The following is a 27,795-nucleotide window of genomic DNA, read 5'->3' as shown; positions in this document are numbered from 1 at the left end:
CATTGGCTGGCTGGCTGTTGCTGCTAGCACGGCTAACGTTAGCCTGGCTCCCAGCGACCACAGACGGACAGACACGTCGCCCCGTATGCACGCCGCGTGCTACCACTGGATACCGGGCGCATGTTCGGAGCCTCCGCCGCCACTTGGGGGAAGAAATGCTAGCAACGAATAAGCATCTAACCACCGCGCACTAAAAAAAAAAGGTGAGCGTTTTAAATAACCCTCCAACCTAAACTATCGCCGCCGCCACTGTTTTCTTATATATTAAAAAAAAAAAAAAAAAAAAAAAAAAGTTCCTTAGCCGGCTAGGTGGCTAACACAAGTTTACATTGTCAAGGAGCAACGCCGATTATATTCAAATGCTGCATGGTTGTTTGCAGCCCGTAACGTGTCGGTAAAAGGTGTATTAAATGTACAGTACTTATTGTATGCTGACTTGTTACAAAGTGTACAATCACATCATGTCAGACTGCCGCATGGTACTTGACAGCTGTCCCTTAACATTTTAACCATCTCGTGTAGCTAAAATAAGCTCAATGGCTTAGCAATTTGGTCATATCACATAATATATACACGCACACACCGACCGTTCGGGTCATGCTAAGTCATTTTTTTCATAGTTATATTCAAATCTAAAAGCAGTGGTGGCAAAAGTACAAGGAGGTACTATTTACTTGAGTAGAAAGTACAGATAAAGTCTAAAAAAGTCTACTTAAAGGTCTCATATTTTGGCTATTTCGACCTCCGTAGAGTGTCTCTCCATTATAGACTTAGTATAAAAGTGTCAATTTAATTTCAAAAAGCACCTTGGATTTTGTCATACGAGTGTCCAGAAAAGGCCCCTCTGACAGCTACTTCTGTTTGACCCAGTTTTGTATCCGCCTTGTCCAAGGAAATGTGTTAATTTCAACAGCAGTGCTGATTACTCCCGTGTCTCATTTTTTAAACTTTCATTGTAACGCAAGTGTAAAAGAAAGGAACTGATTTGAATAGTAAAACGTAAAAATATCTGTATGGCACATTTATGGAAGTGAAGACTTTGCATCATGTTGATCTTTGAGTTTGATTCAACTTTCACTTCCTCGCCAACATGTCGTTCACTTTCACATCTTTTTGTAGAAACCTCTCCTACACGGTTTATAAATGCCACTAGTGCGTCTTGGCGCGGTCATCCAATATTTTGTGGCTTCTGTAGTTCAAAGTCTGTTCTCGCTCAAGTGCACTGCTTACACTAACAAATGAGTGTCATCAGTGAAGCAACAGTCACTGTTGACAATTTAGCAACTTTTCCGACACCTCGTGTGACTGCTTTTCAAAAATGTGTCTTTAGTTCCCGCAGACAACAGACAACACGAGCAGAATCACTTTCATTGGTTTGCGTATGACAAGAAAGGAACTCGGTGGAAGGCAGTTGTGTTGTGAAGTCAATTGCGCTAAGCATTGCCAAAGACATGGGGGCAAATGTTGCAAATAAGGGCTGCAGCTATGTAATATTTGTACAATATAATTTTCTACCAATTGTCCCATTGACCAATCGAGTAATCCGATAAAAAAATATTTCTTTCATTATCAAACAATAATGTGCATGTGAGGTGCAAGTTTTATTATTGTCCACTAGATGTCTCCATCCTTGCATTCTACACTGTTATCTGTGACTTTGAATGTGAATGGCTTTGAAAGGCGGGGCCTGGTGAGTGAATTGGGCGTCAGTGAATGAAAGTAGAGTTGGCTGTTGTGAGCTCTCTCTCACTCTCGCTCTCTCACTCTATATATATATATATATATATATATATACAAGCATATAATAGATTTCTTTTAAAACCCCCAAATATCTGAATAAAGGGGAAAACAGTGTTTTCAGGGCTGGTTCCCCCCCCCAAAACGAAAAACTCAAAAGGAAAAGAAAAAAAAAAAAATGGAATTTTTTTCTTTCCAATAATAGTGTCTATGTTCAAAATGTGTGCCTCTGGCTAAAAATGAACAAGTGTAGTCAGTGAAGGGGGTTATCGATCATTGCCAACATTTTCTCAAAATATCCATTCTCTCCTATGTGGCCTGTTTCCTCTTACTGTGGCCATCTGCTTCTTCCTTGACATGCACACCAAGCGGTTCAATATAAAAAAGATAATACATTTTTCAATATATTGTATGTTGAGCCTCAAATCCACATGGGGTGCACGATCACTTTGTGTGCGGTAAAGAGTCGCCAACTGTAATTTTTTTGCAATGTTCCACTTCCACGGCTCACGGAAAAAACATTTATACCCATTATTTTTGTGAAAGTTAATGCTGGGGAAAAATTGCGAGAAGAAAGCTGTTATAAAGATTGTTTGCAATCAGTAGCAATAAAGCAAGTCCCAGAAGTGAGAAAAAAAACAAAACAAAAAGCAAAACTTGTTTTGATTGTCATTTGCTTTTTCTATAAGCAAAGGGGGGAACATTTTCCCCAAAAATCAGTTGTTGTTTTTTTAAGGCCATATCACCAAGGCCACGCTCAGTTGGATGGCTATAATTCGTAGTACTATCCAAGATTTCAGATTTTGTCTGGGAGCTAACCGAGACCGCTAACATCATTCAGAACCTGTAAAATTGCCACGTCACAGCCGTAATCAAAGATGTTCTTTCTCCCTCCAGCTCCTCATCTTGACTCTTACGCTTCTTTTTAGTTGCTTGGCAACCGCTAGCTAGCATGTGATGTTAGTGTGGTTGAGGGGGGCTACATTTGACATTGATCCCAAATCTTTTTAACAGCTTACGTGTGAGGTGCTTTTACGCTGCGCGCTAGTGGAGCTACTTGATTGGAAAAATAGCTACGTTTGTCAGAGGCAATACAATGCTAATTATATAAGTGCCAAGCTGTTGTTAGCTGCTATTAGCCACACTTAAGAGTTAGGGACGCAAATCTGTCTCGTCACAGTCGTCGCTATTAGTTGTTTCTAGTTTTGTGCCGCTTATCGTGGCAAATTCAGTCCTCAAAGCGAGTTTCACTTGGCAACATCAGATTTCGTAGGCATGTGTATCACGAGTAAAACCACGAAAAAGAGACACAAAGACACTGGAGTGTGACATTTTGGTTTGAAGCGGTCCATTTTCCACGGATCCTTCAAAGATGAATTTCTCTGCTCAGTAGCATCCATTGAAATGTTTTGTAAATTCTGCCAGTAGCACGAGTTTCCCTTAGCAACATAGAATTTCGTCTCTCTCATGAGTAGACCCACCAAAAAGGGTCAATAAGCCATGTCCGAAAAGATGAGGTCTGTCGTTTTGGTTTGAAGGGGCCATTTTAGGATCTTTAAAAGAAGAATTTAGCAACTCGGTAGCACCTCCTGAAGTGATTTTAAAATTCTGCCCCTGAATTCAGTTTGACTTAGCAACATGGAATTTGGTACTTAGGTCTATCATGAATAATACCAGTGCCACAAAAGTATCAAGAAGCCATGCCCGAAAAGACAAGAAGTCTGCCATTTAGGTTTTAAGCTACAATTTAACGGTAATTTGGGCGATTTTCCACGGGGCCTTAGAAGATGGACTGATCTTGGAGATTTTGTCCAATTGTTACCTAATTTTAACCACTTATACTAGACAGATTGAAGTTTAATGACTCGCCATTAGGACATGTTAGTGCACCACATAACATTTTGAAAGTTAAGACCCCAAAGCCAGAATCACTTACCAATATTCGGTTATCATGAGTTTAACCCCCCTGAAAGTCTCAAGAAGCTATGCCTGTAAAGACATAGGAAGTCCACCATTTTGGTTTGAAAGTCCATTTAAGGTTCAGTTTTTCAATTTTCCAGGTGTCCTTCAAAGACTTAAATACAAAAGTGCCCTAAGTGATTGAGTGCTTAGTGACCCAGAAACGTAATTGCTGTGTGCCTTTGTTTATCCAGGTTGTCGGAAAATATTGTCTCTCAGTATCCCTATAGAGCAGACCCAAACCCCTGGCAGTACCAGCGCTGGGCCACAGGGGGCACAAGAACCACAGTGGGGCTACCAGTGTGTGCTCTTTCTCTTTGGGGAGGGACCCTCTAGTGTAATTAAGTTCAGCCCTGGAGATGTCTTTAGCGGGGCGAGAGGAAGAGTGACAATTACATACACACATTCATTTTAACCAGCAGATGCGGACATAAAATACACCTATTCTACATTATTTTGGGGAAATTCAGCCCCTGAAGCCATTTTTACTGGGCAACATGGAATGTTGAACATGAGTGGACCCACAAAAAGTCTTAAGAAGCCATGTCCGAAAAGACAGGAAGTCTTCCATTTTGGTTTGAAGTAACAATTATAGGGCTCATATCCAGGGACGAACTTTTCGGCTTGGTAGCACCCCCTGGAGTCTATTTAAGAGTCCGGCCCCCAAAATGGGTTTCACTTATAAACCTGAAGGTTGGTAGGCATGTCAATCACAAGTAACTCCACAAAAAAAGTCTCAAGAAGCAATGACCGAAAAGACACAGCAAGTCTGCCATTTTGGTTTGAACCATTTATTTTAGCGGCCATCATCTGTCAGGTGTCTTTCAAACACAAACTCCTCCCAGAGATTTTGTCAGATTGCTTAAAATTTAAAGCACATATACTAGACTGATAGGCGACTCTAAATTGCATGGCAGTGAAGTCTGACGACTTGCCATTAAACGGGAAAGTCTTAATAAATCAGGTCCAGATGGTGAAATCGTGGCCAAATGTCTTGTGCCGTGAAGAGATTCCTAGGTGACCCTAAACTGCAATAGAAATGGTTGTTGTTTTCGTTTCATTACGTCATTTTGTCTCTTTAAATCAAATTTGTAAACCAATTTGAAAACTGTTTCTGAAAATGACAAAAATAAAAATTGTTAAAGCATGTTTGAAATCAGTTTCTGAAAATGCTCTAAGCTGTTGATCACACAACACATCATTTTGAAATCTAAAAACATTTGAAAACAGTTTGGAAAAATGATAGAAATTTTGTCATTTTGGTAAATCAGTTACATGTTATTTTGTAGTCAGAAAACGCAACCATATGAAAACCGGTTCGAAAAGAGTTTCTGAAAATGATCAAATCGGTCGTCGTAGTGGTCGTTCGTTTACACGTTTAAACATTTAAAAACAGTTTGTGGAAATGATCAAATCTGTAATTTTATTATGTGACGACGATGTTTTGTAGCCCAAAAACACGTACATTTGAAAAGTGTGAAAATGATGGAAATTGTTGTTTTGGCTGCTTGTTTACATGTCACCGTTGTGTCACATGAAAACAACCATTTGAAAACTGGTTTGAAAACAGATTATGAAAATTACATAAACGGTGTCATTTGGTGTTTGTTTACATCATCATTACGTTAATGTTTGGCTTGACATGCAAGTTAGTGTTGTTAGTGATAAAACGTGATAGATGGATCATGTATCTTATTATAGGGAAATTAAATAAATGGTCTGTCATTGTGACGTAAACCTATCTTCCTTTTACATTCATTCACATCTTTTCCATTTGCCCTTCATGCCTTTCTGTCCCGTCTTGCTCCCTCCATCCCCTCATCCATCCATCCTGGCTGTGACGTCACACGCGTCGTGTGTCTATTGTCTGACTGAAGCTTCAGCGTCTGTTCCTGGGTTTTTCTTCCTTCATAGCTTCCTTCCTCTTTTTCCCCCCTCGCCCTCCCTCTTCCAGTGAGGGGCAATGACAACACAAAAGCAAAAGGATGGACCTGAGTGAGAGAGGGAGAGAGAGAGAGGCGCCATGCGAGCTGCTAACTGGATCTGACCGGGGCTGAGGAGTGTCGGCGTTAAAGGCGTTTGTGAAGCTCCGCCGGGCCTCTTTTGTTTTTTTGGCGTTCCGGGACGTTTTACGCGTCTGGCGGGCGGCTGCATTGTGTTTCTTTGATGACCCCTGCTGTGTAGCTGCCTGCTCACTACGTCCTCTCCTCCTCTCTCCGTCACCCCCCCCCCCTTATTCTCCTCCTCCTCATCCTCCTTTCTCTCCATCACAGCTCCCAATCCAGCCATGTTCGGCACAGAGTCGTCGCGTAAGTACCACCGTCGCCACCGTCCTCTTGCCTCTTGTGTGTTGGAAGGAAAGAAAAAGAGTCTAATCTCTCACTATCTATCTTTCTATCTAACCGTGCATCCTCCTCTTCCTGTTGTTGCTGGTGGTAGAAATCTGGGATCTACCATTTTAGCCCCACAAGCTAGCCCGTGGTCCCGCTGAGATTTACCTCGCATTCTCCTACTTGCCGCCTTCTACTGTGTATACTGTGCGTGCGTCTGTGTGTGTGTGTGTGTGTGTGTGTGTGTGTGTGTGTGTGTGTGGTGGGGATGGTGTGTCAAAAAATTGATGCTATGGCCTCTTGTCTCAACATGTTGTGCTTTTAGATTAGATTCAGCTTTATTGTCATTACAGTGAACCCTTGTCTATTGCCGGTTCGCCATTCACCAATTTTCCAGTCACCATTTTTATTTCTGTAGAATCTAACCTCAGCTATTTGCTGAAAAACTCAGCTATAAGTAGCAATGTGACAGTATTTCCCCAAAATTAAAGTCTGTCAAAGTGCCGAGTCTGGTTCAAATGGCCACTTTTACAACGCGCCATGAATTTTGAAAAATGGATGATGGGTTTCGGAGAAATTTTATTATTACTTTTTTTTGTATTGCCTTTTTGGGGAACGTTTTTATGTGATATCGCCTATTGAAATCTTGTAAAAAAAAAAAAAAACACCTTAAAATTAGAGTAAGAGTATAATTGATTTCTCAACATACCTCCTGGACCCATTAGTTTCGTCTGCTTTTTGGAGAACCCCTTCTCCGATTGGTTGACAAGTTTCAGTCAAAAATATCCACCAATAAGCTCATATGGGCTGAAATTCCAAGGGTTACCCCAAGTTGGTGCGTCAAAATTGTCATGAGATTTCAAATGGCATCACGTACCCTAAAAAGTCCACTTGGTGCAAATGGAACATTATTCGTGAGAAGAGCAGTTTGGGCAGTAGAATAGTCGTGTACTTTGGTAAGCCGTTGTTTTTTTTGGGGGGTGGGGGGAATGTATTTATGGAGGATTTTAGAGGTGTTTGAATTGCTCATTCAATGGTATTTTAGAAAATTCCACAAAGATGGCGGCTAATTGTTACATTGCTCCTTGAAGATGCCACAAGATGACACCAAAGCCTTGGATAATATTAAAGTAGCAATTGGTGTCAAGGAAGTATGTTGAAATGATGCATCTCGACTGAGAGACCAACATCATATGTCATATGTCGGGGAGGAGCTAAGTTTAGCCTGGGTTGTTGGCAGAAGTTGGAGTCTTCACCGCATGTACGGTACATGCGCATTTATAGTTCCTGTTTTCTAAATCAAATCATCTTTGAGCTATTAATTTTAAGGTTAATCATGTAAAATTAGTTTGAAATTATATATTTTGGGATAATGGTTTGTGATATATTTGTGGTTTAAACTATTAATAGAAGCCATTTTTACATTGTTAGACTGGGCTGTCAATTAATCGCGTTTTTTTGCTATTTGCCGAAGGGCTTAATCCCAATACCCCACGAATAGCAGGGAACTGTACAAGGCAAGGAAATGCAGAATGTTATATTTACGTGCAAGTTAAACACTGGACTATTGGAGGTAATGCACAAGGTAAGGCAACAAACACACACACAACACACACACACGCACGCATCATGAAGCGCTACACGGCCTTCTCACAATAGCGATGCAACTGGAAGATTGGTGTCCAGCTTTCATCCCACCAAGAGTGCCTGAGATTGGGAATCCCAGCCCAAAATGGAGGTCAGCTGAGGGTCAGAATTAAAGCTTTCACAAAGTCGGTTAGACTGGGGATTGCCCACTGTGTTTTTAAGGCACCACACAGCTGTTTTTAGCTTTTTCAACTCGTGTCATTGTTCAGTACGTTGTTCAACAGATATAGAAATCAACATAAAGCTTAGAATTTTACCCCCCAAATGTTCAGGCGCTGTTTTTTGTCTTTGTGTTTTTATGATACAACCCTCTATTTTCGGGAGCTGTGTTAGAACTTGTGCTGTCCACACCACACACAGGTTTGCAAACAGTTTCTGAAAATGCTAAAAAAAAAAAAGAATGTTTTGGTTACATGACAGTTGTTTTGTAGTCTGATAAAACAACCATTTGAGACCATGTTTGAGATCAGATTGTGAAAATGATAAAAATGATGTAGTTTTGGTCGTTCATTTTCATAACCCTGCTTTATTAACCTTAAAAACAAGACAAGTTTGAAAACAGGTTGCAAAAATAATTTTATTTTTATTTTGTTTGTCCGTTTACATGGTGATGTTTTGTAGCCTGAAAACGCAAACTTGGAAACAAGATTTGAAAACAGTTTGCCTGGCTTCATTGTGTAACCTGAAAACACCATCCATCCATTTTCTGAGCCGCTTATCCTCACTAGGGTCGCGGGCGTGCTGGAGCCTATCCCAGCTGTCATCGGGCAGGAGGCGGGGTACACCCTGAACTGGTTGCCAGCCAATCGCAGGGCACATACAAACAGACAACCATTCGCACTCACAGTCACACCTATGGGCAATTTAGAGTCTCCAATTTATGCATGTTTTTTTTGGGATGTGGGAGGAAACCGGAGTGCCCGGAGAAAACCCACGCAGGCACGGGGAGAACATGCAAACTCCACACAGTCGGGGCCGGGGATTGAACCCGGGTCCTCAGAACTGTGAGACTGACGCTCTAACCAGTCGCCCACCGTGCCGCCCTGAAAACACTAACCTATGGAAAATGAATGGATGGCTGGATCGTTAAATGACATTGGTCATTTGTAGTATGAAGATCCAACTCCTTAGAAGACTGGTTTCAATCAGTTTCTGAAAAGTCAAACTGTGTCAGAGTATTCAGTAGCCTGAAAACGCTAGCTTTTGAAAAAAATGATAAAGCATTGTCATTTTGGCCTTTACATGTGGTTGTTTGGTAGCCTGAAAAGTTAGCTGAATGAAGAACCTCCTGTGCTTAATGTAGTGACCAGTGTGTATATTTTTGACAGCTCGTCGTGACACACTTTTATGCCTGGATATTGAACGGCACACTGGCTGTAATAGTAGACGGGATATTTTGATCGATGTTTGATTGGCAGTTGCTGGTGGCGGGTTGTTAATATTTTCACGTCACGGTCAAAAGTCACGACGACGCCTGGTTTTTACCGGACACGCTCCAGGTTGTCTGCCATTGGCGAGCATGATGACAGTGAGCAACTGTCTCTGTTGCCATGGTAACGCTCCTTTAAATAAATAGATAAATGATTTTTTTTTGGGGGGGGGGGTGGCAAAACAATTGAGAGAGAGAGCGAGATCGTGTTTCTGTGGTAACTGCTGACTCGGGCTATTTTTGTCTTGTGCGCTCCAAGCACAGTGAGCCACAGAGGAAGAGGAGGAGCACTATGCTATGGATTGGATATTAATGAGGGAAAACAGTGCGGTGTTATGGCTGAATGACAAGAAACAACATGTAAATACCCGTTCATTTTGAGGATATAATTATTGTGCCTTGATATGGCAAGATGTCTTGAAACTAAGAAAAAATGGTGGAAACGTCCAGATATTTTCAGGTTATAATTATTGTCCCGTTGTTGGAAGATATTTTAAAACAAAACAGAAAATAGATGTACAAAATTGATATTAATGAAGGAAAACAGTGCTGCATTATGCCTGAATGTCACAACACTATATGTAAGAGTGCGGAACTATCCAGGTTATAAATGCTGTCTTGGTATTGCAAGAGTTCTTATAAAAAAAAAAAGTTGTAAAAAAAGGGACACGTTGATTTGATATTAATAAAGATGAACAGTGCTGCATTATAACTCAGGACGCAATGTAAATGTGTGTAAATTTGCAAGTTATAATTGTCCTTTTTTTTTGTAGCTAAATGTGTTTGATAATGAAGAAAGTGCTGCATTATGCCTGAATTTCATGAAGCAACATGGAAAAGAAACCTAAACAAGCCTTGGAAAAATTAAATTTATCATCATCATTGATTTGAATGTTATGATTATTGAGTCTTATTATTGCAAGAATGGACGAACTAATTTGATTTCAATCAAGGCAAGACAGCGTTGTGTTATGAAAGAATGTCACGTAAACACATACATTTGCATATATGTGATCAAGATGCAGAAAAGTTTCATTATTTGGAATTGTTTGTGTGTGAATGTGAGTGCGAATGGTTGTTTGTTTGTATGTGCCCTGCGATTGGCTGGCAACCAGTTCAGGGTGTACCCCGCCTCCTGCCCGATGATAGCTGGGATAGGCTCCAGCACGCCCGCGACTCTAGTAAGGAGAAACGGCTCAGAAAATGGATGGATGCATTATGCCTAAAAAAAAAAAAAAATCCGATGCAGTATGTAAATGTGCAGAAATTTCTAGGTTGTAATTGTTGTGCTGTTATTGCAAGATGTCTCTAAAAACTCAAATAAATCAAAAAATTATTTTATATTAATGAAGAAAACAGTGCTGTGTTATGCATGAACGTCATGAAGCAACATGTTAATGTAATTAGGAAACGATCATGCCTTGGAAAAGTTTAATTTATCATCGTAATTATCCATCCATATGATAATCTGCTCTTATGAAGTACAACCTGATCATTTTTTTGCATGTTACAGTTACAGTTATTCAAGAGTAGACTATTGGATTTGATGTAAAATTGTGAATGAAGTCAAAACAGTATTATTATGCCTGAAGTTGCTATTACAGTGTGTTTCTAATCTGGTTGACACATTTGTGTGTAAATGTGGAGCCTCCACTCTGCTTTTGGGGTTGCTGTGGTTTACCCACCTCCCCTCCATTACCATCAGTGTTATCGATTGGCTGGGCGACTCACGCTGCCGGGTTGCTAGTGGCGGAGCAGCGTGCAATTGCTTCTGCCTGCTGCCGCTCGCACACAGTGAGCCAATGGCAGCAGGCCACCAGGGGAGTGTTCATTTAAAAATAGAGCGAATGTGCAGGAAAACGTTTTATAAACGAAAGACTGATTTGGGCTCTTTTGTCACCGTTAAACTATGCTTATGCTGTGACAAATTTTATTTTGAATTGTTTCTTGTGTTAAGCCAGTCTAGCGCTGTTACTAATTATATTTGGTAAGTTTGTACGTTGTTTTTTTTTACCATTCCAATTGGCTGGATGGGACAGACTTTTTGTGAACAAACAACTTATTTGCCTCTTTTGACTGATGTGTTGTCTTTTAAGTGTTGTTTCTCTTATACCAATTTTCCCCTTCCTGATATCTGTCCCATGTCCGTTGGCTTGGCTGTAGCCGATAGACCAGCTTTTTATGGACTTTGATTTTGCTCTATCGTCACTATTGTGGTTTTATTTCTGTTGAGCCATGGCAACAGTTACTGCCTTAATTTTGGTCGGTGTCCACTTTGTTTTTTTCCCCCACATCTGTTGGCTTGGCCGTAGCGCCGGCATTGACCAACTTTTTGTGAGCAAATTATTTTGATTTTGATCTTGATGCATTTGAGTCCATCTGTTTGGGACGTTTGACAAAAAAGGAGGAGAGTGGAAATGCTAGCTAGCTCCAGCATGCTTGTCATTTGTGATCAAACGGTAAAGTATTTTGCGAGAAAGTTTTGTTTACGCTCAGTAGAGTGTTTTGTTGTTTGTATCGTAGTAATAATATTGAGCTGGTTAACTACTACCACGTTACAAAAATATACTGGAGTATCCACTGCCTGGAAGAGGCTGAAGAGTCAGCAGCAGTAGTCGTTGTCAATGAGTTCATTCTGAAAGGACGAGAGGCTCCACTCCACACCACTCAATGGCCGAGCAGCTGCACTCTGTTTGCACACGTGTCAACCAGGCTGGCCTGCCGCTCATCTGAGTGCCGCCTTTGTCTCAATCGCCCTCGCCACCGCTTGATGCATGTCAAACCCTACACTCTAAGCTCCATTGCTGGACTTTGTAAATACAACACTGAAGCAAGATTTCTTTTTATTTATTTATTTATTTATTATTATTTTTTTTTTTATATATACATATATATAAATTATAGTGGCTGGTTCAAAAGTAGGTATTTTCATTCTCTAACTGTTCTTTTATAATCAGGTTCCTAAAACACAGTTCAATCTCATAAATGCTGGAAATGTCCGCAACACAAATTGATCTGTTCAATAAAAGCATCTGAGATAAAGCCTTTCAAGTTCTAGTTAGTATCAACTAAGGGATTACGGCTCCAAAATAGAGTTGGAAGGTTTAAGGTTTCAAGTTAGGGTTCCATTGAAGGTTTAAGGTTTCAAAGTAAGGTTTCAAAATAAGATCTCAGGCCAGGGTTTGGGTTTCAAGTTAAGGTTTCTAGCCTGGGTTAGCGTTTGAAATCATCAGGGTTAGGGCTTCAAAGAAGGGTTTGGATTTTAACCTGGGGTTTCAAGGCCAGTATAAGGGTTTTGTGGAAGTTTTAGGGATTCAAAGTTAAGGTTTTCACCCAGCATCAGCGTTTTAGAATAGGGTTTCTAGCCAGGGTTCGGGTTTCAACTTAAGTTCGGGTTTCTAGCCTGAATTGGGATTTGAATTCATGGTTTCAAGCTAGGGTTAGTGTTTCAATCAAGAGTTAAGGTTTCAAATTAGGGTTTCAAGGGCAATGTTACGGTTTCATGAAAGGTTTAGGGGTACAAAGTAAGGTTTCAAGCCAGGGTTCAGGTTTCAAGTTAGGGTTTTAAACAGGGGTTCAGATTTTAGGTCAGGGTTTGTAGCCTGGCTTAAGGGTTTCAGATCATGGTTTCAAATTCAGGTTGGGTTAGGGCTATAAACAAGGGTTAAGTTTTTAAGTTACGGTTTAAGCCCATTTTTACAGTTTCAAGGCTGGCTTTGTTTGTTGACTAGGCGGTGATCCTAAAAGTGGTAGTTAGAACCTTCTTCTTTAAATAAGTTCATTGAAAACAAATTATACCTGTTCTTGTCCCACCCTGTATATTTTAATCAGGATATTTTTTACATTATTTTTTCTTTGTCAAGCTCTAGATTTCTCCTTCACGTCTGTTTTCACTTTATTTTTCCCCCAGCATTGTTTTACCAACTACAATTTTCTTGGTTTTCACATCAGAATCCCCCCCCCCCCACACACACACACACACACACTTTTAACTTAATGGCAATGTTTCGGCATGTAGTCAGGCAGGGGGATTTCAGAAGTGAATACAGTGAACCATTCGCAAAATTGCCTATTTGCGGATATTTTGGGGGGAAGATATCCTCCATCATTCGCTGAAAAACTCGTGTGTTCATGTTATTCTGCTCAGGCTAACGCAATTGTGGCATTGATTTGGGTCCATCCGGTGGCATCTTGGTGCTGAACTGAGTTCAGAAGCTTTATTTTGACAAACGTTGTTTGCCGCCATCTTGTATTACCTATAGATAATTGCAGTTCGGTATAAACCTTTCTCGTTGGGCTTTTACCTGTAATTAAGCAATTAAGTTGAAAGTGGAAAAAAATTAACATGAATGTGAAAACCACGAAAACTAATAGCACTGTTCCGGCTTCTACATAAGAAGTAAAGCAAGTAGAATTAATCCAATTTCACTCACAATTGAATCACTCTGTTTTCCTTTTAGTGTTGTTTGCTTTTTGTGTGCTAAGCCGCCATCTCTCTCTCTTCTCTCGATGCAGTAAGCATGTTTCTCAACACCCTGACACCCAAGTTCTATGTGGCTCTGACGGGCACCTCCTCCCTCATTTCAGGACTCATTTTGGTAAGAACAGACTTTGCTTACGTCACAGTAAAGCTGTGCGACACTTTGCCTTGTTTGCGTCAATTACTGGGCACATTTTAGCATGTTTCCACTGTAAACTATAAAAAAAGAGTCCCAAAATGTTCCACCCGAACCGTCCCACTTGCTTGCGGACGATGGTACTAAACACCCTGGTGTCTGATGGGTCAGCTGAGAATGAATGGGAAGAAAACCAAAAGGATGGTATTTCATAGTGATGCACCGAATTTTCGTCCACTGAAAATGTTTGTCCGAAAATGGTCCAAAAGTGCATTTTTGGTTTTCATCTGAAAATAAAATGGCTGAAACAGGATGTTGTGATAACACAAGCAAAAACAGCGTCCAGCGCGTGGTTGTGTACGCTTGTAAAATTGTATTAAAAAAGAAAACGGCATGTCCACATTGACCAGTCGCCCAACCTCCCTGCTATCTACAGGGAACGCTGGTCGCACAGTACTTTGCGCCGCCCCAGCCTCCTACGAGCTACTGCTAGCTAGATAACACGGCTAAATACGGCGTAGAGCCGCGAAGGCGAACGTTCACTTCGCGTTCGGTGTCATTGCAGCATAAGTCATGAATCATCACCTCCATGGCAGCGAATAAGCGACACATATCACAAGGAAACCGTAAATGAATTAGTACATCACCTGAGAACAGGGACCGATAAGTTTAAAAGAACATGAATACAATAAACATTGTTAGTATATGATAACCTTTTTAGTCCCACATTGGGCAAATTTCCATCATTCTAGCCGAAATAGTGGATATAGAAATAGTGGATATAGGTGTGTGTAAGTGTATCTATCTATCTATCTATCTATCTATCTATCTATCTATCTATCTATCTATCTATCTATCTATCTATCTATCTATCTATCTATCTATCTATCTATCTATCTATCTATCTATCTATCTATCTATCTATCTATCTATCTATCTATCTATCTATCTATCTATCTATCTATCTATCTATCTATCTATCTATCTATCTATCTATCTATCTATCTATCTATCTATCTATCTATCTATCTATCTATCTTTGTTTTGTCATTTTTAAAATGGCTTAGAGATATTCTACTTTTTGTTTGACCAGTGGCCAACATTAAAATACATTATTAGTGTAGTAGGCCCAAGTGTTAATCAAAAATGAAGCACAGGTTTTATTACTAAATATATATATTATCGTAGTATAATATATATTTGATATTCTTCTAAATCACTAACATTATGCAGAGTTGGAACATGAACACTGCACTTAATAATAGAAAAGAAAAAAAGATTGTGATTCAGCTGAAATGCATTGCACCTAAAAGTTAAATAAAATTTGTACCTAAATACAGTAAATGTTCATGTTTGAGGAGAAAGATTTATAAATGTTTAAATGAAAATGTATTTTACTTAAAAGTTATTAGAAGTGAACTGTACTTATACTGGATTCACGTTCAAGCCACTTTAACGTAACACACAATTTGAACATTTTCTTCAGTGTTTCTTTCATGAATCACTAGAGGGAGCTTTTACCATACCACAATTTGAAAACCACTTCTCTCGGCTGCTGTTTCATACATGATTGTTCTCCATGTGACCCTGAGAGACAGTGCACCAGATTGATGTGATTAGAATCGCAACAAACAAACAAAAAAGCTTTAAATGTCTGAAAAGTTTCAAGGTTTATCCAAATTTACCTCACAGGTGCATTAAAGAGGTGATTTTGAGTTCCTACTGGACACTTTTTTTCTGTCCATTAAATCCAAAGTCCGTTAAATCGAGGTTCCACTCTATTTGCCCTGACATTGAGGAGCAACTGGTCCATTTTAAATCTGTATGTGCCCTCATTGACTGGCAACCAGTCGATAAAGGGACTATTGGAGAAAATCCACTCGTTCTTATTTACCTCATCAGTTTCTGTGTCGCCGTGCGGCTTTAAAATAGCTTGTCTGTTAATTAGGCTGGCTTGTTCCCTGCAGGCTGCTCAGCTTTGCATGCTCTCAGTGAGACCATTCACGGAGGTTGTGCGTCTGCTTACGTGTGAGCAGCCAGGTGGTGTCTTTAACACCTAATTGTTGCTCATTAGAGAATTTGTCCCAATGTCCTTTTAAACCTCGCTAACGCACATGAATGCGGACTGGGCGATTAAGTTTATTGATTAATTCAAGCTTATTGTTCAGAATGTTATTTTATTGTTTTTCATCAAAACTGAACTGTTTACACTCACAACATGGTTGCGAACAGGGATGAGCTTGTTTACAAAATCAGTCAGTGTTTACAACTTAGCGACTTTTCCAACCTGTTCAGCACCAGTTTTTCAAAATAGCAACTGTCTATCCATTCATTTTCTGTACTGCTTATCATGGTTTGGGTTGCGGGTGAGGTAGAGCCTATCCCAACTGACCTTGGGCGAGAGGCGGGTACCGCCTGCACTGGACGACATAAAACATTTGCATTCACAGCTATGGACAATTTAGTGTCTTTGTTGGACATAACATGCATGTTTTTGGAATGTGGGAGGAAGCCGAAGAAAACCCACGCAAACATACAGGAAGGCCGAAATCTAGAGTCAAACAGCAAACCTAAGAACTATTAGCAAGATGTGCAAAACACTAATCCACTGTGCTGTCAAGCAAATCCCAAAAGCAGGGGAAAGAAGTAAAACTTGTTTTGAGTCAAGACATTGTCGTATGCTTTTTTTCTACAGTATAAGCTAAGGAGAATTAAACTATTAGAAATCTACTAGAAATTGGATTTTTGTGAAGAAAAAAAAATCTGCCAATTTATTTAAGGCAATATTGCCAGCCCTTCTGGAGTATGAGTATTGCGTTACGTTTCACGCTAAGCAATTAAGCAGCATTTGTGTTTGCATTTTGGGCCGGGGGTGCACTTAGGAGTAAAGTGCTGGAGCACTTGCTGCTATTAAAGACATTAGCTCGTCGCATCCCCCGCATTCAAACATTTCCATTAAGGGACACAGTGTTGCTCTACCACTCCACACATCTAATTGCACTCCACCTTGTGTTGATGCTGATGTCATTCCATTGCAGGAGTGAGTGAATTTTTGTGCACAAGGGCCGTATTTGATTTTTAAAACAAACGATGGGCCGGCTCATTTATGGATGAGGTAACATAAAAGAATAAAAAAATAATAATGTAAAAAAAAAAAAGAAAAGTCAAATGTGGATGTCAAATATTTTTTGTTTTATAATAAAAGTACTTATAATAAATTGGAAATTTATGTAAGAACATACATTTAAAAGTATATAATGATAAGTTTTGAAAATTTTTTAATTTATAGGGTGTCCATAAAGTCTCATTACAATTTAAAAATGTATTACAAAAGAAGTTAGAGATATTGTAATTAGACTGTGCATCATTTTACAGTGGCTTACAGTAATATTAAATACACTTTTTAGGAACAAAACCTCTGTCTTGTTTTTGATGAACAAAGGGGCTGACTACACTACTGCATTTTAATAGTAGTCATAATGGTGGTATTTGGAGAGCAAGTATTTTTTTAAGGTAGTACTTGGTGTAAAAAGTTCTCGACAGGACTCTTGGTAATGTTATGTTTCAGAGGGTCAAATTAAAGATTGGAGTGAGTCGTATTTTGCCCACCCCTGTTGTAATGGCTACTGCTTCTTCTTCCCTCCAGATCTTCGAGTGGTGGTACTTCAGGAAGTACGGCACCTCCTTCATCGAGCAGGTGTCCGTGAGCCACCTGCGCCCCCTGCTAGGCGGCGTGGACAGCAGCTCCCCCAGCAGCTCCAACGCCAGCAACGGCGAGGCCGACTCCAGTCGGCAAAGCGTATCAGGTGAGTAGGGACCTATTTTTTCCACCCCAAACTGCCTGCTTTAAAATGGAGCACATCTTCTATTTTTGGGGGAGGGGGGAGACACACACACACACACACACACACACTTATTCTGAGTCATCGTCATAATTTCAAAATTCACGTTCACGTGGAAAAAGGAGGATTTAATGACTGTTCGTTGTTCTCCCTCTCTAACGCAGAATGTAAAGTTTGGAGGAACCCATTGAATTTATTCCGAGGAGCTGAGTACAATCGGTGAGTGACGGCGGTGAGACCCCTTGCATCTACTTTTTATTTTTATTTATTTTTGTCTCTTTCATGTTCAGTCTCCTACACACCAGTGTTCTCCTCCTCATTGCCTTTGAGACATTCCCTCTAATTGCGCTCGCTCGTTTTATTCTTGACTGTTTCCCTCTCTCTTCTTCTTCCTTCTTTTATCTCTGAAGTTCTTAATCTTCACTTGTTCGTTATGATCCCCTGTCTCTCCTCTCTCCGTTTTTTTACACTCTTTAAGGACAAAATGGCGGCACGGTGGACGACTGGTTAGTGCGTCAGCCTCACAGTTCTGAGGACCCGGGTTCAATCCCCGGCCCCGCCTGTGTGGAGTTTGCATGTTCTCCCTGTGCCTGTGTGGGTTTTCTCCGGGCACTCGGGTTTCCTCCCACATCCCAAAAACATGCATTAATTGGAGACTCTAAATTGCCCGTAGGTGTGAATGTGAGTGCGGATGGTTGTTTGTTTGTATGTGCCCTGCGATTGGCTGGCAACCAGTTCAGGGTGTACCCCTCCTCCTGCCCGATGACAGCTGGGATAGGCTCCAGCGCGCCCGCGACCCTAGTGAGGAGAAGCGGCTCAGAAAATGGATGGATGGATGTAAGGACAAAATAATTGGGTCACTACTCTTAAAAGACATTTAGAATGTTATGCTTCCAGCTCGGTGTGAGCAGTTAAGGAAAGTTCCTTTTCCGATAAAGGAGTGCTTAGAGGATTTTGGTTTTGAAGAAGCATCATGAACATCTTAGATAGGGATTGAGACCTGTCGCAAATAAATGCGCACCCTAGAAATGTCTGTACAGTAATTGCCTATATGAATGGTTTATATTGTAAATATACCACAAACTACCGTATAATCCCAAAACACTTTAATATTACAGTGGTGCCTTGAGATACGTGTGACCCTACTTATGACTTTTGTGCAACAGATTAATGGGATTTCCATACATTTCATTGGGGAAAGATGATTTAAGATATGAGTGTTTTGCATTACAAGCGGGGTCAAGGAACAAATTAAACTGTCATCTCAAGGCACCACTGTACAGTGCTTTTTTATTTATTAAAAATATGTAATGTTGATTTGATTTAACAACAATTTAAGATTGTCAGTCAAGGTACCACTTTATTGGCTTTCACACTTTGCATTTCCTCAATATTCTGCTCAACTCTGATCATTCTGAGAATTCCGTATCCTGGTGTTCCTCAGGTACACGTGGGTGACAGGCCGAGAGCCGCTGACATACTACGACATGAACCTGTCGGCGCAAGACCACCAAACCTTCTTCACATGTGACTCGGACCACTTGCGGCCTGCCGACGCCAGTGAGTTCCTGTTCTTTCTTGTGCTGCTTTCCCAACGTTCCTAACACTAAAACTCTGTGTTTGTCAGTCATGCAGAAGGCGTGGCGGGAAAGAAACCCGCAAGCTCGCATCTCGGCTGCACATGAAGCTCTGGAACTAGAAGAGTACGATACACTTTTCCGACTTTGTCGCCAACTAATGCTAACACAAAATGCAAAACACCAGAGACAGGCTAACAAGTCTATCATTGATGTTGTGAAAATTATAAACCTTTAAAAAAATTCAGATTTGCAGTACACAAATGGTGCGAAAAACACAAAAAAAGACTTTTACTGCTGCACCGTAGTTGCTGGCTTCTTGTTTGATCAGATTGATGTGTACAGTAGTATCTATTATACTGCACCCGGTAGCCAAGAACGCACACACCGGAAGGAGCGGCACAATGTCCATTTAATTAAAGCTAACAATGTTGCAAAAACGCTTTCATTTGTCACATTCTATTTGTTCTTTCTATGTTATTACTGCATTCTTTATAGAGTGTAGTATTGTGTGAGTGCTATTTTACACACGTTGTTTTTGGGGGGCTGTAACAGATTGACAGCATTTCCATTCATTTCAATGGGCAATGTTAATTTGTAATAAGAGTGATTTGAGCATGACCTAATTAAACTTGTCAGGGTACCACTATACTAATAATAAGTTTTGACATGGCTGCAATGCTATTTATTTTAGATTTAAAAAATAAGTGGGTGGTGGAACAGCTTGGAAAGTGTGGGTTTTGAAAAAGTGGGGGGTTGCAATGCTACTGACAACTACTACGACTAATAATAATAATAATGATGATAATGAATTGGCTTGATAGAGATGTTCTAGATATGCAAAGAAACTACTGTATTTGCAATTTAAACAGTAACACAATTTCTCTTTGGAATGCCCTGTTGAATCAAGATAAATCAGTTTCATATACTCAATGGTATTTTCCTAATGACAATGATAGCGGGAGAAGCACATACTGTAGCCTTGTGGAACTCAATTGCTTATGTTCAGCTGCTACAAACAACAATTCCAAGCTAAACTTGTTGTTGTGGCGCAGTTGCGCAACGGCGTACATCCTGCTGGCCGAGGAGGAGGCCACAACTATCATGGAGGCCGAGCGCTTGTTCAAGCAGGCGCTGAAGGCTGGTGAGGGATGCTACCGCCGCAGCCAGCAGCTACAGCACCACAGCACGCAGTACGAGGCCCAGCACAGTGAGTAGCCATGCACCTTATATCTTGTCTTGCTGAAATTAGCCTGTTTGGAGGGGCCGGTCCTCATCTATGGATTTTGTTACTATAATGACGGGCGGTGGAGCTACGAGACCAGACTCACCCGAGCAATCACTTGTGTGCCGCTTAATGGAAGATAAGGCTCATCTTTCGTAAGAACTCAGTGCAGCTCTGCTTACCTTTTTGGCTTTTGACGTGATAGCTAGGGTTTGGCACCTGTGGGGAATGTGGGTGTTTCTGCATGATAGTGTTGCTTGAATATGGCTCTGGGTCTTCGGCCAGCCTCCCTGAAAAGTCATGGGTGGAGAATTTAGCGGTAGGGGCAGGATTATTATTTGCCGCACTGGTCCGAGGCAGTGGGGCAGAAATTAAGGTCCCGCTCACACACACATTTTACAGAAATAGGCAGAGAACAAAAGATTTTTGTCTTTTAAATTTAACATTTGATGAGTGGACAGGCCCTCCAGACACAACTATTTGAATAAAAAGAAACAAGTCCTCTTTCTATAATATGTCCCCTTTAACATGATTGTGTTTGATTTTTCTCCTCAGGAAGAGACACCAACGTGTTAGTGTACATCAAAAGGAGGCTGGCCATGTGCTCCAGAAAGCTTGGCCGGACGAGAGAGGCAGTGAAGATGATGAGAGATGTAAGTCATGAACACGCGTGCGGACACACATTATGTGTCTGCTTACTGTGTGTCACCCCCTGTCTGCTATTACATGTAACAACAGTTGTGTGTTTTCCAGTTAATGAAGGAGTTCCCTCTCCTCAGTATGTTCAACATCCACGAAAACCTGCTGGAGTCGCTGCTGGAGCTGCAAAACTACGCCGACGTGCAGGCCGTACTGGCCAAGTATGACGGTACGAGCGCACACACACACACACACGCACACGTGTCAATGTATTAGGTACACCGAGTAATAAAAACAACGTGCAGGCCGTACTGACCAAATACGACGGTATGGTGCACACACATAAACTTTACATAGGTTAATTGTACCTTCTGCCATCTAGTGGAAGAGCAAATAATGGTTCTGCTTGTCACTAGATGTCACTGGCATGAACAAACATACATTATTTGTAGTAAATAGACAATTTTCGGGCCAATAAAGTGAAATTGGTTTATTTCCCATGGCACAACTGATGATCTTTCACAGAACACTAACTAGTAATTGACTTGATGCCTCCCCTGCAAAAGTAACTTGTCTTCTCTCTCTCTGTGTGTGTGTGTGTGTGTGTATGTGTGTGTGTGTGTGTGACAGATATTAGCTTACCTAAATCTGCAACAATATGCTATACAGCAGCTTTGCTCAAAGCCAGAGCAGTGTCAGACAAGTGAGTAGCGGCTCTCTACACTACACACCACACTACAATGGAGTACAGACACCACACGAAACTGCATCAACTACACTACATGCTACACTGCACTATCTGAGATTCAGTATTGTACCTGAAGAAGTTTAATGAATGAAAGTTCATGAACTCGTTCATATTTTGGCTGACTCTGAACTGAATGCAGTCTTTCTGCTTGATGAACGTTATTATGAACGCGCTCATTCTGGCATCTATGAAAATATTTTGAATGGCAGTTCTTTTTCGTTTAAGCGTGTCAGGTTTCATGAGGGGCTTCCAATAAAAAAAAGCCCGGCTAAACACACTGTTAACGAGCTGTCATATATTAGGGGATAAACGCTGTATTATTTGGCAACCGGTTCAATTCATTAAGACCTTTTCACACCGTAATTGGAACTGCGATTGATGCCCTCGACTTTCCCATTCATTATGCGTGTGCTAAGGGGGCGACAGCGCATTTTGCTGTCTTGCGGCGCGGGCCGGCAATGCAGAGGTTGTGCCACGGAGTGTCAGAAAGAAGTTCTATTTTGAGAGCGGCGGTGACTTCAGAATAGTCCTCCAATGGGAGAGGGGCTGGCGGAGTGATTTCCGTGTGCTTTTTTTTTAAGTGCTTATTCCGGGGGAAATGGAGGAAGCTCGGATAATTGCAGTGTCTTTCTGTCCAGAATGTTAGGATGCAATAGAAAATGCATATACCATGACGTATATAAAAAGGCACAGCGATGGACGGAGCTTTCTTTTGCAAACAAAAAGATATCTTTCCAAAGTTGCCAAGGTGCGGTCTACTTCTCCTGCGGGAAAACCTACCTGTTTAGTTCCTGGTAGGCTGCTACATCAGCACTTCCAAATGTGTGCATGCTGGACCGGGGCATCGTGGTCGTTGTTGCTGTGTCGTGCGGTCCTTTCACATTGAACAAGTGCAGTGTGAAAATGCCTTTAGGCAGCCACGTCGCAGCTGCGTGGGGTGCGTTCGGGGACACTTCATAAATGGGAGTGAATGCCTACCACCAGTTAGAATGAATTATAATCCATCCACAGGTGGTTAGGATAGAGGGAATATAGACATAGCTGCGTGTGCGCTTTCTATCACTTCATTGAACAAATCAAACAAACAAAGCAAAATAGAGTAAACACAAACACATTTCTAGACAACCTGCTGATAGCCTCAACTGATGCCGCCACACCTGAGTGTTTAGCCAGTTAACAGCCATCCAATTCTACATTATCATTTTCTGTCTTTCACTTGACCCAAAAGGCCAGGCCCTGCCTTTAAACTCTCACCGATAGGCACAGATACTACAGTACTGTAGAATGTGAGGATGGCGACCCTAAGTGGACAAAAATAATACCTCTGCCTCACATGCATATATTTTGTTATTATATGGATGAATCTTTAAAATATATTTTAAAAATTTTAATATATGGTCTCTACTTTGTGACTTTGTCTATTCGCAAGGTTGGTCGGGGATAAACGAGGGATTACTGTATATGACATTAAACTAAATAAAAGTACACTAATCTGGAGTGGGTACGGAAAGACCCCCGTAATGTTTTCACTCTTTGTTATATTGCAGCCATTTGCTAAAATCTTTTTTTTTTCTCCTTAATGTACACACAGCACCCCATATCGACAGAAAAAAAGCAGAATTGTTGAAATTTTTGCTGATTTATTAAAGAAAAACTGAAATATCACACAGCCATAAGTATTCAGACCCTTTGTTGTGACACTCATATATTTAACTCAGGTGCTGTCCATTTCTTCTCATCATCCTTGAGATGGTTCTACACCTTTATTGGAGTGCAGCTGTGTTTGATTATACTGATTGGACTTGATTAGGAAAGCCACACACCTGTCTATATAAGATCTTACAGCTCACAGTGCATGTCAGAGCAAATGAGAGTCATGAGGTCAAAGGAACTGCCTGAAGAGCTCAGAGACAGAATTGTGGTAAGGCACAGATCTGGGCAAGGTGACAAAAAAACAAATTCTGCTGAACTTAAGGTTCCTAAGAACACAGTGGCCTCCATAATTCTTAAATGGAAGACGTTTGGGACGACCAGAACCCTTCCTAGAGATGGCCGTCCGGCCAAACTGAGCAATCGGGGGAGAAGAGCCTTGGTGAGCGAGGTAAAAAAGAACCCAAAGATCACTGTGGCTGAGCTCCAGAGATGCAGTCGGGAGATGGGAGAAAGTTCTAGAAAGTCAACGCATCGCTGCAGCCCTCCACCAGTCGGGGCTTTATGGCAGAGTGGCCGACAGAAGCCTCTCCTCAGTGCAAGACACATGAAAGCCTGCAGGGAGTTTACTAAAAAAAAAATTTTTTAAAACACCTGAATGGATTCAAAGAACTGGAGAGCATCTGCAAGGAGGAATGGCAGAGGATCCTCAAATCCAGGTGTGAAAACCTGCTCCCCAAAAGACTCATGGCTGTGCTTCTACTAAATACTGAGCAAAGAGTCTGAATACTTATGGCTGTGTGATATTTCAGTTTTTCTTTTTTAATAAATCTGCAAAAATGTCAACAATAAAAAAAAAATTGTCAATATGGGGTGCTGTTTGTATATTAATGAGGAAAAATGTACTTAAATGATTTTAGCAAATGGCTGCAATATAACAGAGTGAAAATTTTAAGGGGGTCTGAATACTTTCCGTACCCACTGTAAATGACACTACACCACAATAAATGACACTACACTACATGACATTTCAGTAAATGACACACTGCATTACATGACAAACTAAATGGGACTACACTAAAGTGAATGACATGACATCACACTCAATGACATGACACCAAACTAAATATAATTTTGTTTGACTGGCGTTGTGCCACTGTACATGGCAAACTTTAAACACTGTCGATGCCCGTGTATGTGTGTGTACATTCAGATTCTCTCCAGAGGCAGCGTCCAGGCGAGGTTTGAGCACCGCAGAGATGAATGCAGTAGAGGCAATTCACAGAGCTGTGGAGTTCAACCCTCACGTCCCCAAAGTCAGTCACACACGCGCACACATTCACAAACATGTGCTGGTGGTCATGTGACTGACTGTGATGTTTCTTTGTGACTCGTTCAGTACCTTCTGGAGATGAAGAGTCTGATCCTTCCTCCGGAGCACATCCTCAAGCGAGGAGACAGCGAGGCCATTGCGTATGCCTTCTTCCACCTGCAGCACTGGAAGCGCGTAGAGGGAGCGCTCAATCTGCTGCACTGCACCTGGGAGGGCAGTAAGTCTCACACACACACGTGAACATTAATGCATATAATCCATATGAAGTATTCACAGCGCTTCACTTTTTCAACATTTTCTTATTGTACATCCTTATTTCATTAAATTCCATTACTAGGCCAAAACTGGCCTAATAATGGGGTGCCAAGCTTGTGGCATTGTTTTCAAAAAGACCTCCTTAGTTTTAGCGGTGTGAAAATTTTCCAGATGAACTGTTTTATTTATTTTTATATATATATATAAACTCATTAATCATCAGGTCTTTCCATGTGCTTAGCGTTCAGAATGATCCCATATCCTTTGGAGAAGGGTCATCTCTTCTATCCTTATCCCATCTGCACAGAGACTGCAGACAGAGAGCTGCTACCCAGTAAGACATGCACGCACTTACACACACATGCACTATCACACACATACCAACACATACTAATTTTCCCTTACGCTGCCGTTGGTTGTCAAGCGCCTTAAAAGAAATGGGGTGTTTGGGCGGCCATCTTAGGGGGTTACAAAAATAACACAAAAATAGACCGATTTATGCCAATAGCTTAGTTTTATGGCAAAGTTAGTTAGTTGATTCTACAGAAAAAAATCGAGAATAGGCTAGGGTTCACTGTCAACTCCCTTTACTCCGCCCACTTCCACATGACCACGTAGCTAACATTTGTGCTTGTGTGTGTAAAGCAGTGTTCCACGAGGTGTCGGTGTACCCCAAGAAGGAGCTCCCCTTCTTCATCCTATTCACTGCCGGCCTCTGCTCCTTCACCGCCATGCTGGCTCTGCTCACGCATCAGTTCCCGGAACTCATGGGTGTCTTCGCCAAAGCGGTTAGCATCTCTCGCCACCGTGATTACCACAGTGATGTTTGACTCAAATTCACCAATCAAACGACACAAGTCACATGTCCACACGCAAAGTCTTCTATTGGGCTTCGCAGGCCAATCAAAGTGAGGCGTGACAGCCACTAGCGGCTCGTGTTTACATTACAGACAATGTAAACCAAGAACTTTTAACATGCAGCGTAGTTTTGTCACTGCCCAAACTTGGGTATTTCAGCCCACATATGGCAACATTAGCCATATTCTATGGTCACAAGTAGCTGTAAAACATGCATCACTCTCACACACACACACACACACACTCACACTCACACATACACGTTTTACCCATAGGAAATATCAACCTCTGCAACTGATGTGGTCATAATAAAACCTTTATTAAGTGTACAGACAACATTTTTGTCCCATTTGAACATTAACTGTCATACAAGTGTAAAAAGGAGGTAACCACTGTTAATACTGTAAAATAGGCATTTTGTTTGCCCGCAAACATTCGTTAAAAGTCGATAGTGTAGTGTATGGAAAATAAGATTCTTTCACACTGTATAAATGTACACCAGTACCTAGGGGTTGTGAAAATGTGCACTTTCATTCCAATATGATGTGTCATGTCTAATGTTAGAAATTGATATATAATACAGTAAATATTCGCTGCTCACCCGAGAGTCATGACGTCCTCGTGGGTGCCGCCGTATCATATCATAGTTACTTTTGCATCCGTTTGATAGCACTTGTCAACCCACCACCACAGTGCATTCCAATATGATATGTAATATCTAATGTTGCAAATTTATATACAGGTATTATGCGGTAAATTTACGCTGCTCACCCGAGAAACATGATGACCTCGTGTAAAACAACAACTTGCTTCTTGTAAGATTACAACTTTTTCTCTAAAGGACATTATTTATGTAAAATACTGACTTTATTCCTGTGATAATAAGATTTTTTTTTTTTTTCTTTTGGAAAAAAATATTCCAGTAAAATAACTTCATTCTTGTCAAATTTGAGTGAATTATTTTCCAAAAGAAAAGGACATTGTTTTGTAAAATTATTTGATTCCTGTAAGTTTGCTACTTCAGTTCTTTAAGTTTAAGATTTTGTTTTAAATGCATTTTTCTGATAAAATTACAACTTTTTTTCTGTCAAATTACTGTGCTTGCGCTCGAATAGGTTGTTGCCAAAGAAAAAGAAAAATGCGCACAAAAAACTATTACTACCATTACAAAAACAGGTACCGTACTTTCACGACCATAAGGCGCACCGTATTAAAAGGCGCACTCTCAGTTACGGGGTCTATTTCTGTATTCAACACATACACAAGGCGCACCGTATTATTGGGCGCAGGCATGGTAAAACATACGCTAGTTTAAAACATACGGTAGCATGCATGCACGCATGCTAAAACATACGCATGCTAGCATGCATGCTAGTGTATGTTTTTAAAAAGGCAGCAGGAGCAAAACTGAGTTCGGTTGTACTTTATTGAAGTATTTAACAATGTACTCACGTTATTTTTTTATCAATCCTCCTCCATAAATCCATCAAAGTCGTCATTGTCGGAGTCAGTCTCGTTGCCGGGGGGCTGTTCAGCAGTGAGGCCTATTTTTACTGTCCAATTTCCTTTGCACTCCGAACTGTACACTGTCCACTGCCCATTTCGTAAGACCTCCTGTGTGCGTTTCCAGTTCTCGAGCCCACCATTTGGGTTGCGGTTAGTGACGTTTGTGTTGTTTTGTGTTTTTCCAGTTCCTGAGCACGCTGTTCGCGCCGCTCAACTTCATCATGGAGAAGGTGGAGAGCATCCTGCCGTCCAGCCTGTGGCACCAGCTCACACGCATCTGACAAACTTGACTTGTTTTGTTTTTTGTTTGTTTGTTTTTTGATTATTTAAAATGTTTCTTTGTTGTATAAAAGCAAGATGCCATCATTAAAAAAAGGGGAAAAAAACCAATACGGTGTTCCCTCGCTATATCGCATTTCATCGTTCACGGCCTCGCAATATCAC

At 40.9% G+C, this 27,795-nt stretch overlaps 1 protein-coding gene across 10 annotated transcripts; it reads left to right on the top strand.

Moving 5' to 3' along the window:
• On the top strand, positions 1–27,741 carry LOC133403282 (suppressor of tumorigenicity 7 protein homolog). Of its 10 annotated transcripts, XM_061678066.1 has the most exons (16): positions 1–203; positions 5,970–6,005; positions 13,618–13,700; positions 17,365–17,524; positions 17,725–17,779; positions 19,005–19,120; positions 19,188–19,263; positions 20,193–20,347; positions 20,918–21,015; positions 21,101–21,230; positions 21,632–21,704; positions 24,613–24,715; positions 24,799–24,949; positions 25,211–25,321; positions 25,633–25,775; positions 27,537–27,741. In XM_061678066.1, exons 2-16 carry the CDS (start codon positions 5,984–5,986, stop codon positions 27,630–27,632), a joined length of 1,572 nt encoding a protein of 523 aa, XP_061534050.1. In that variant the 5' UTR covers positions 1–203; positions 5,970–5,983; the 3' UTR covers positions 27,633–27,741. The 10 variants fall into 10 exon arrangements, with proteins under 10 accessions (XP_061534050.1, XP_061534056.1, XP_061534058.1 ...); XM_061678072.1 differs by lacking the exon at positions 5,970–6,005; XM_061678074.1 differs by lacking the exon at positions 1–203 and having other exon boundaries at positions 5,545–6,005; positions 21,116–21,230; positions 25,229–25,321; positions 25,636–25,775.
• The last annotated feature ends 54 nt before the right edge of the window (positions 27,742–27,795 follow it).

Source organism: Phycodurus eques, chromosome 5 (assembly GCF_024500275.1).
Source record: "Phycodurus eques isolate BA_2022a chromosome 5, UOR_Pequ_1.1, whole genome shotgun sequence".
Taxonomy (NCBI): Eukaryota; Metazoa; Chordata; class Actinopteri; order Syngnathiformes; family Syngnathidae; genus Phycodurus; species Phycodurus eques.
The sequence above is the reverse complement of the archived record's forward strand: the minus strand, read 5'-3'. Positions and strand labels throughout refer to the sequence as shown.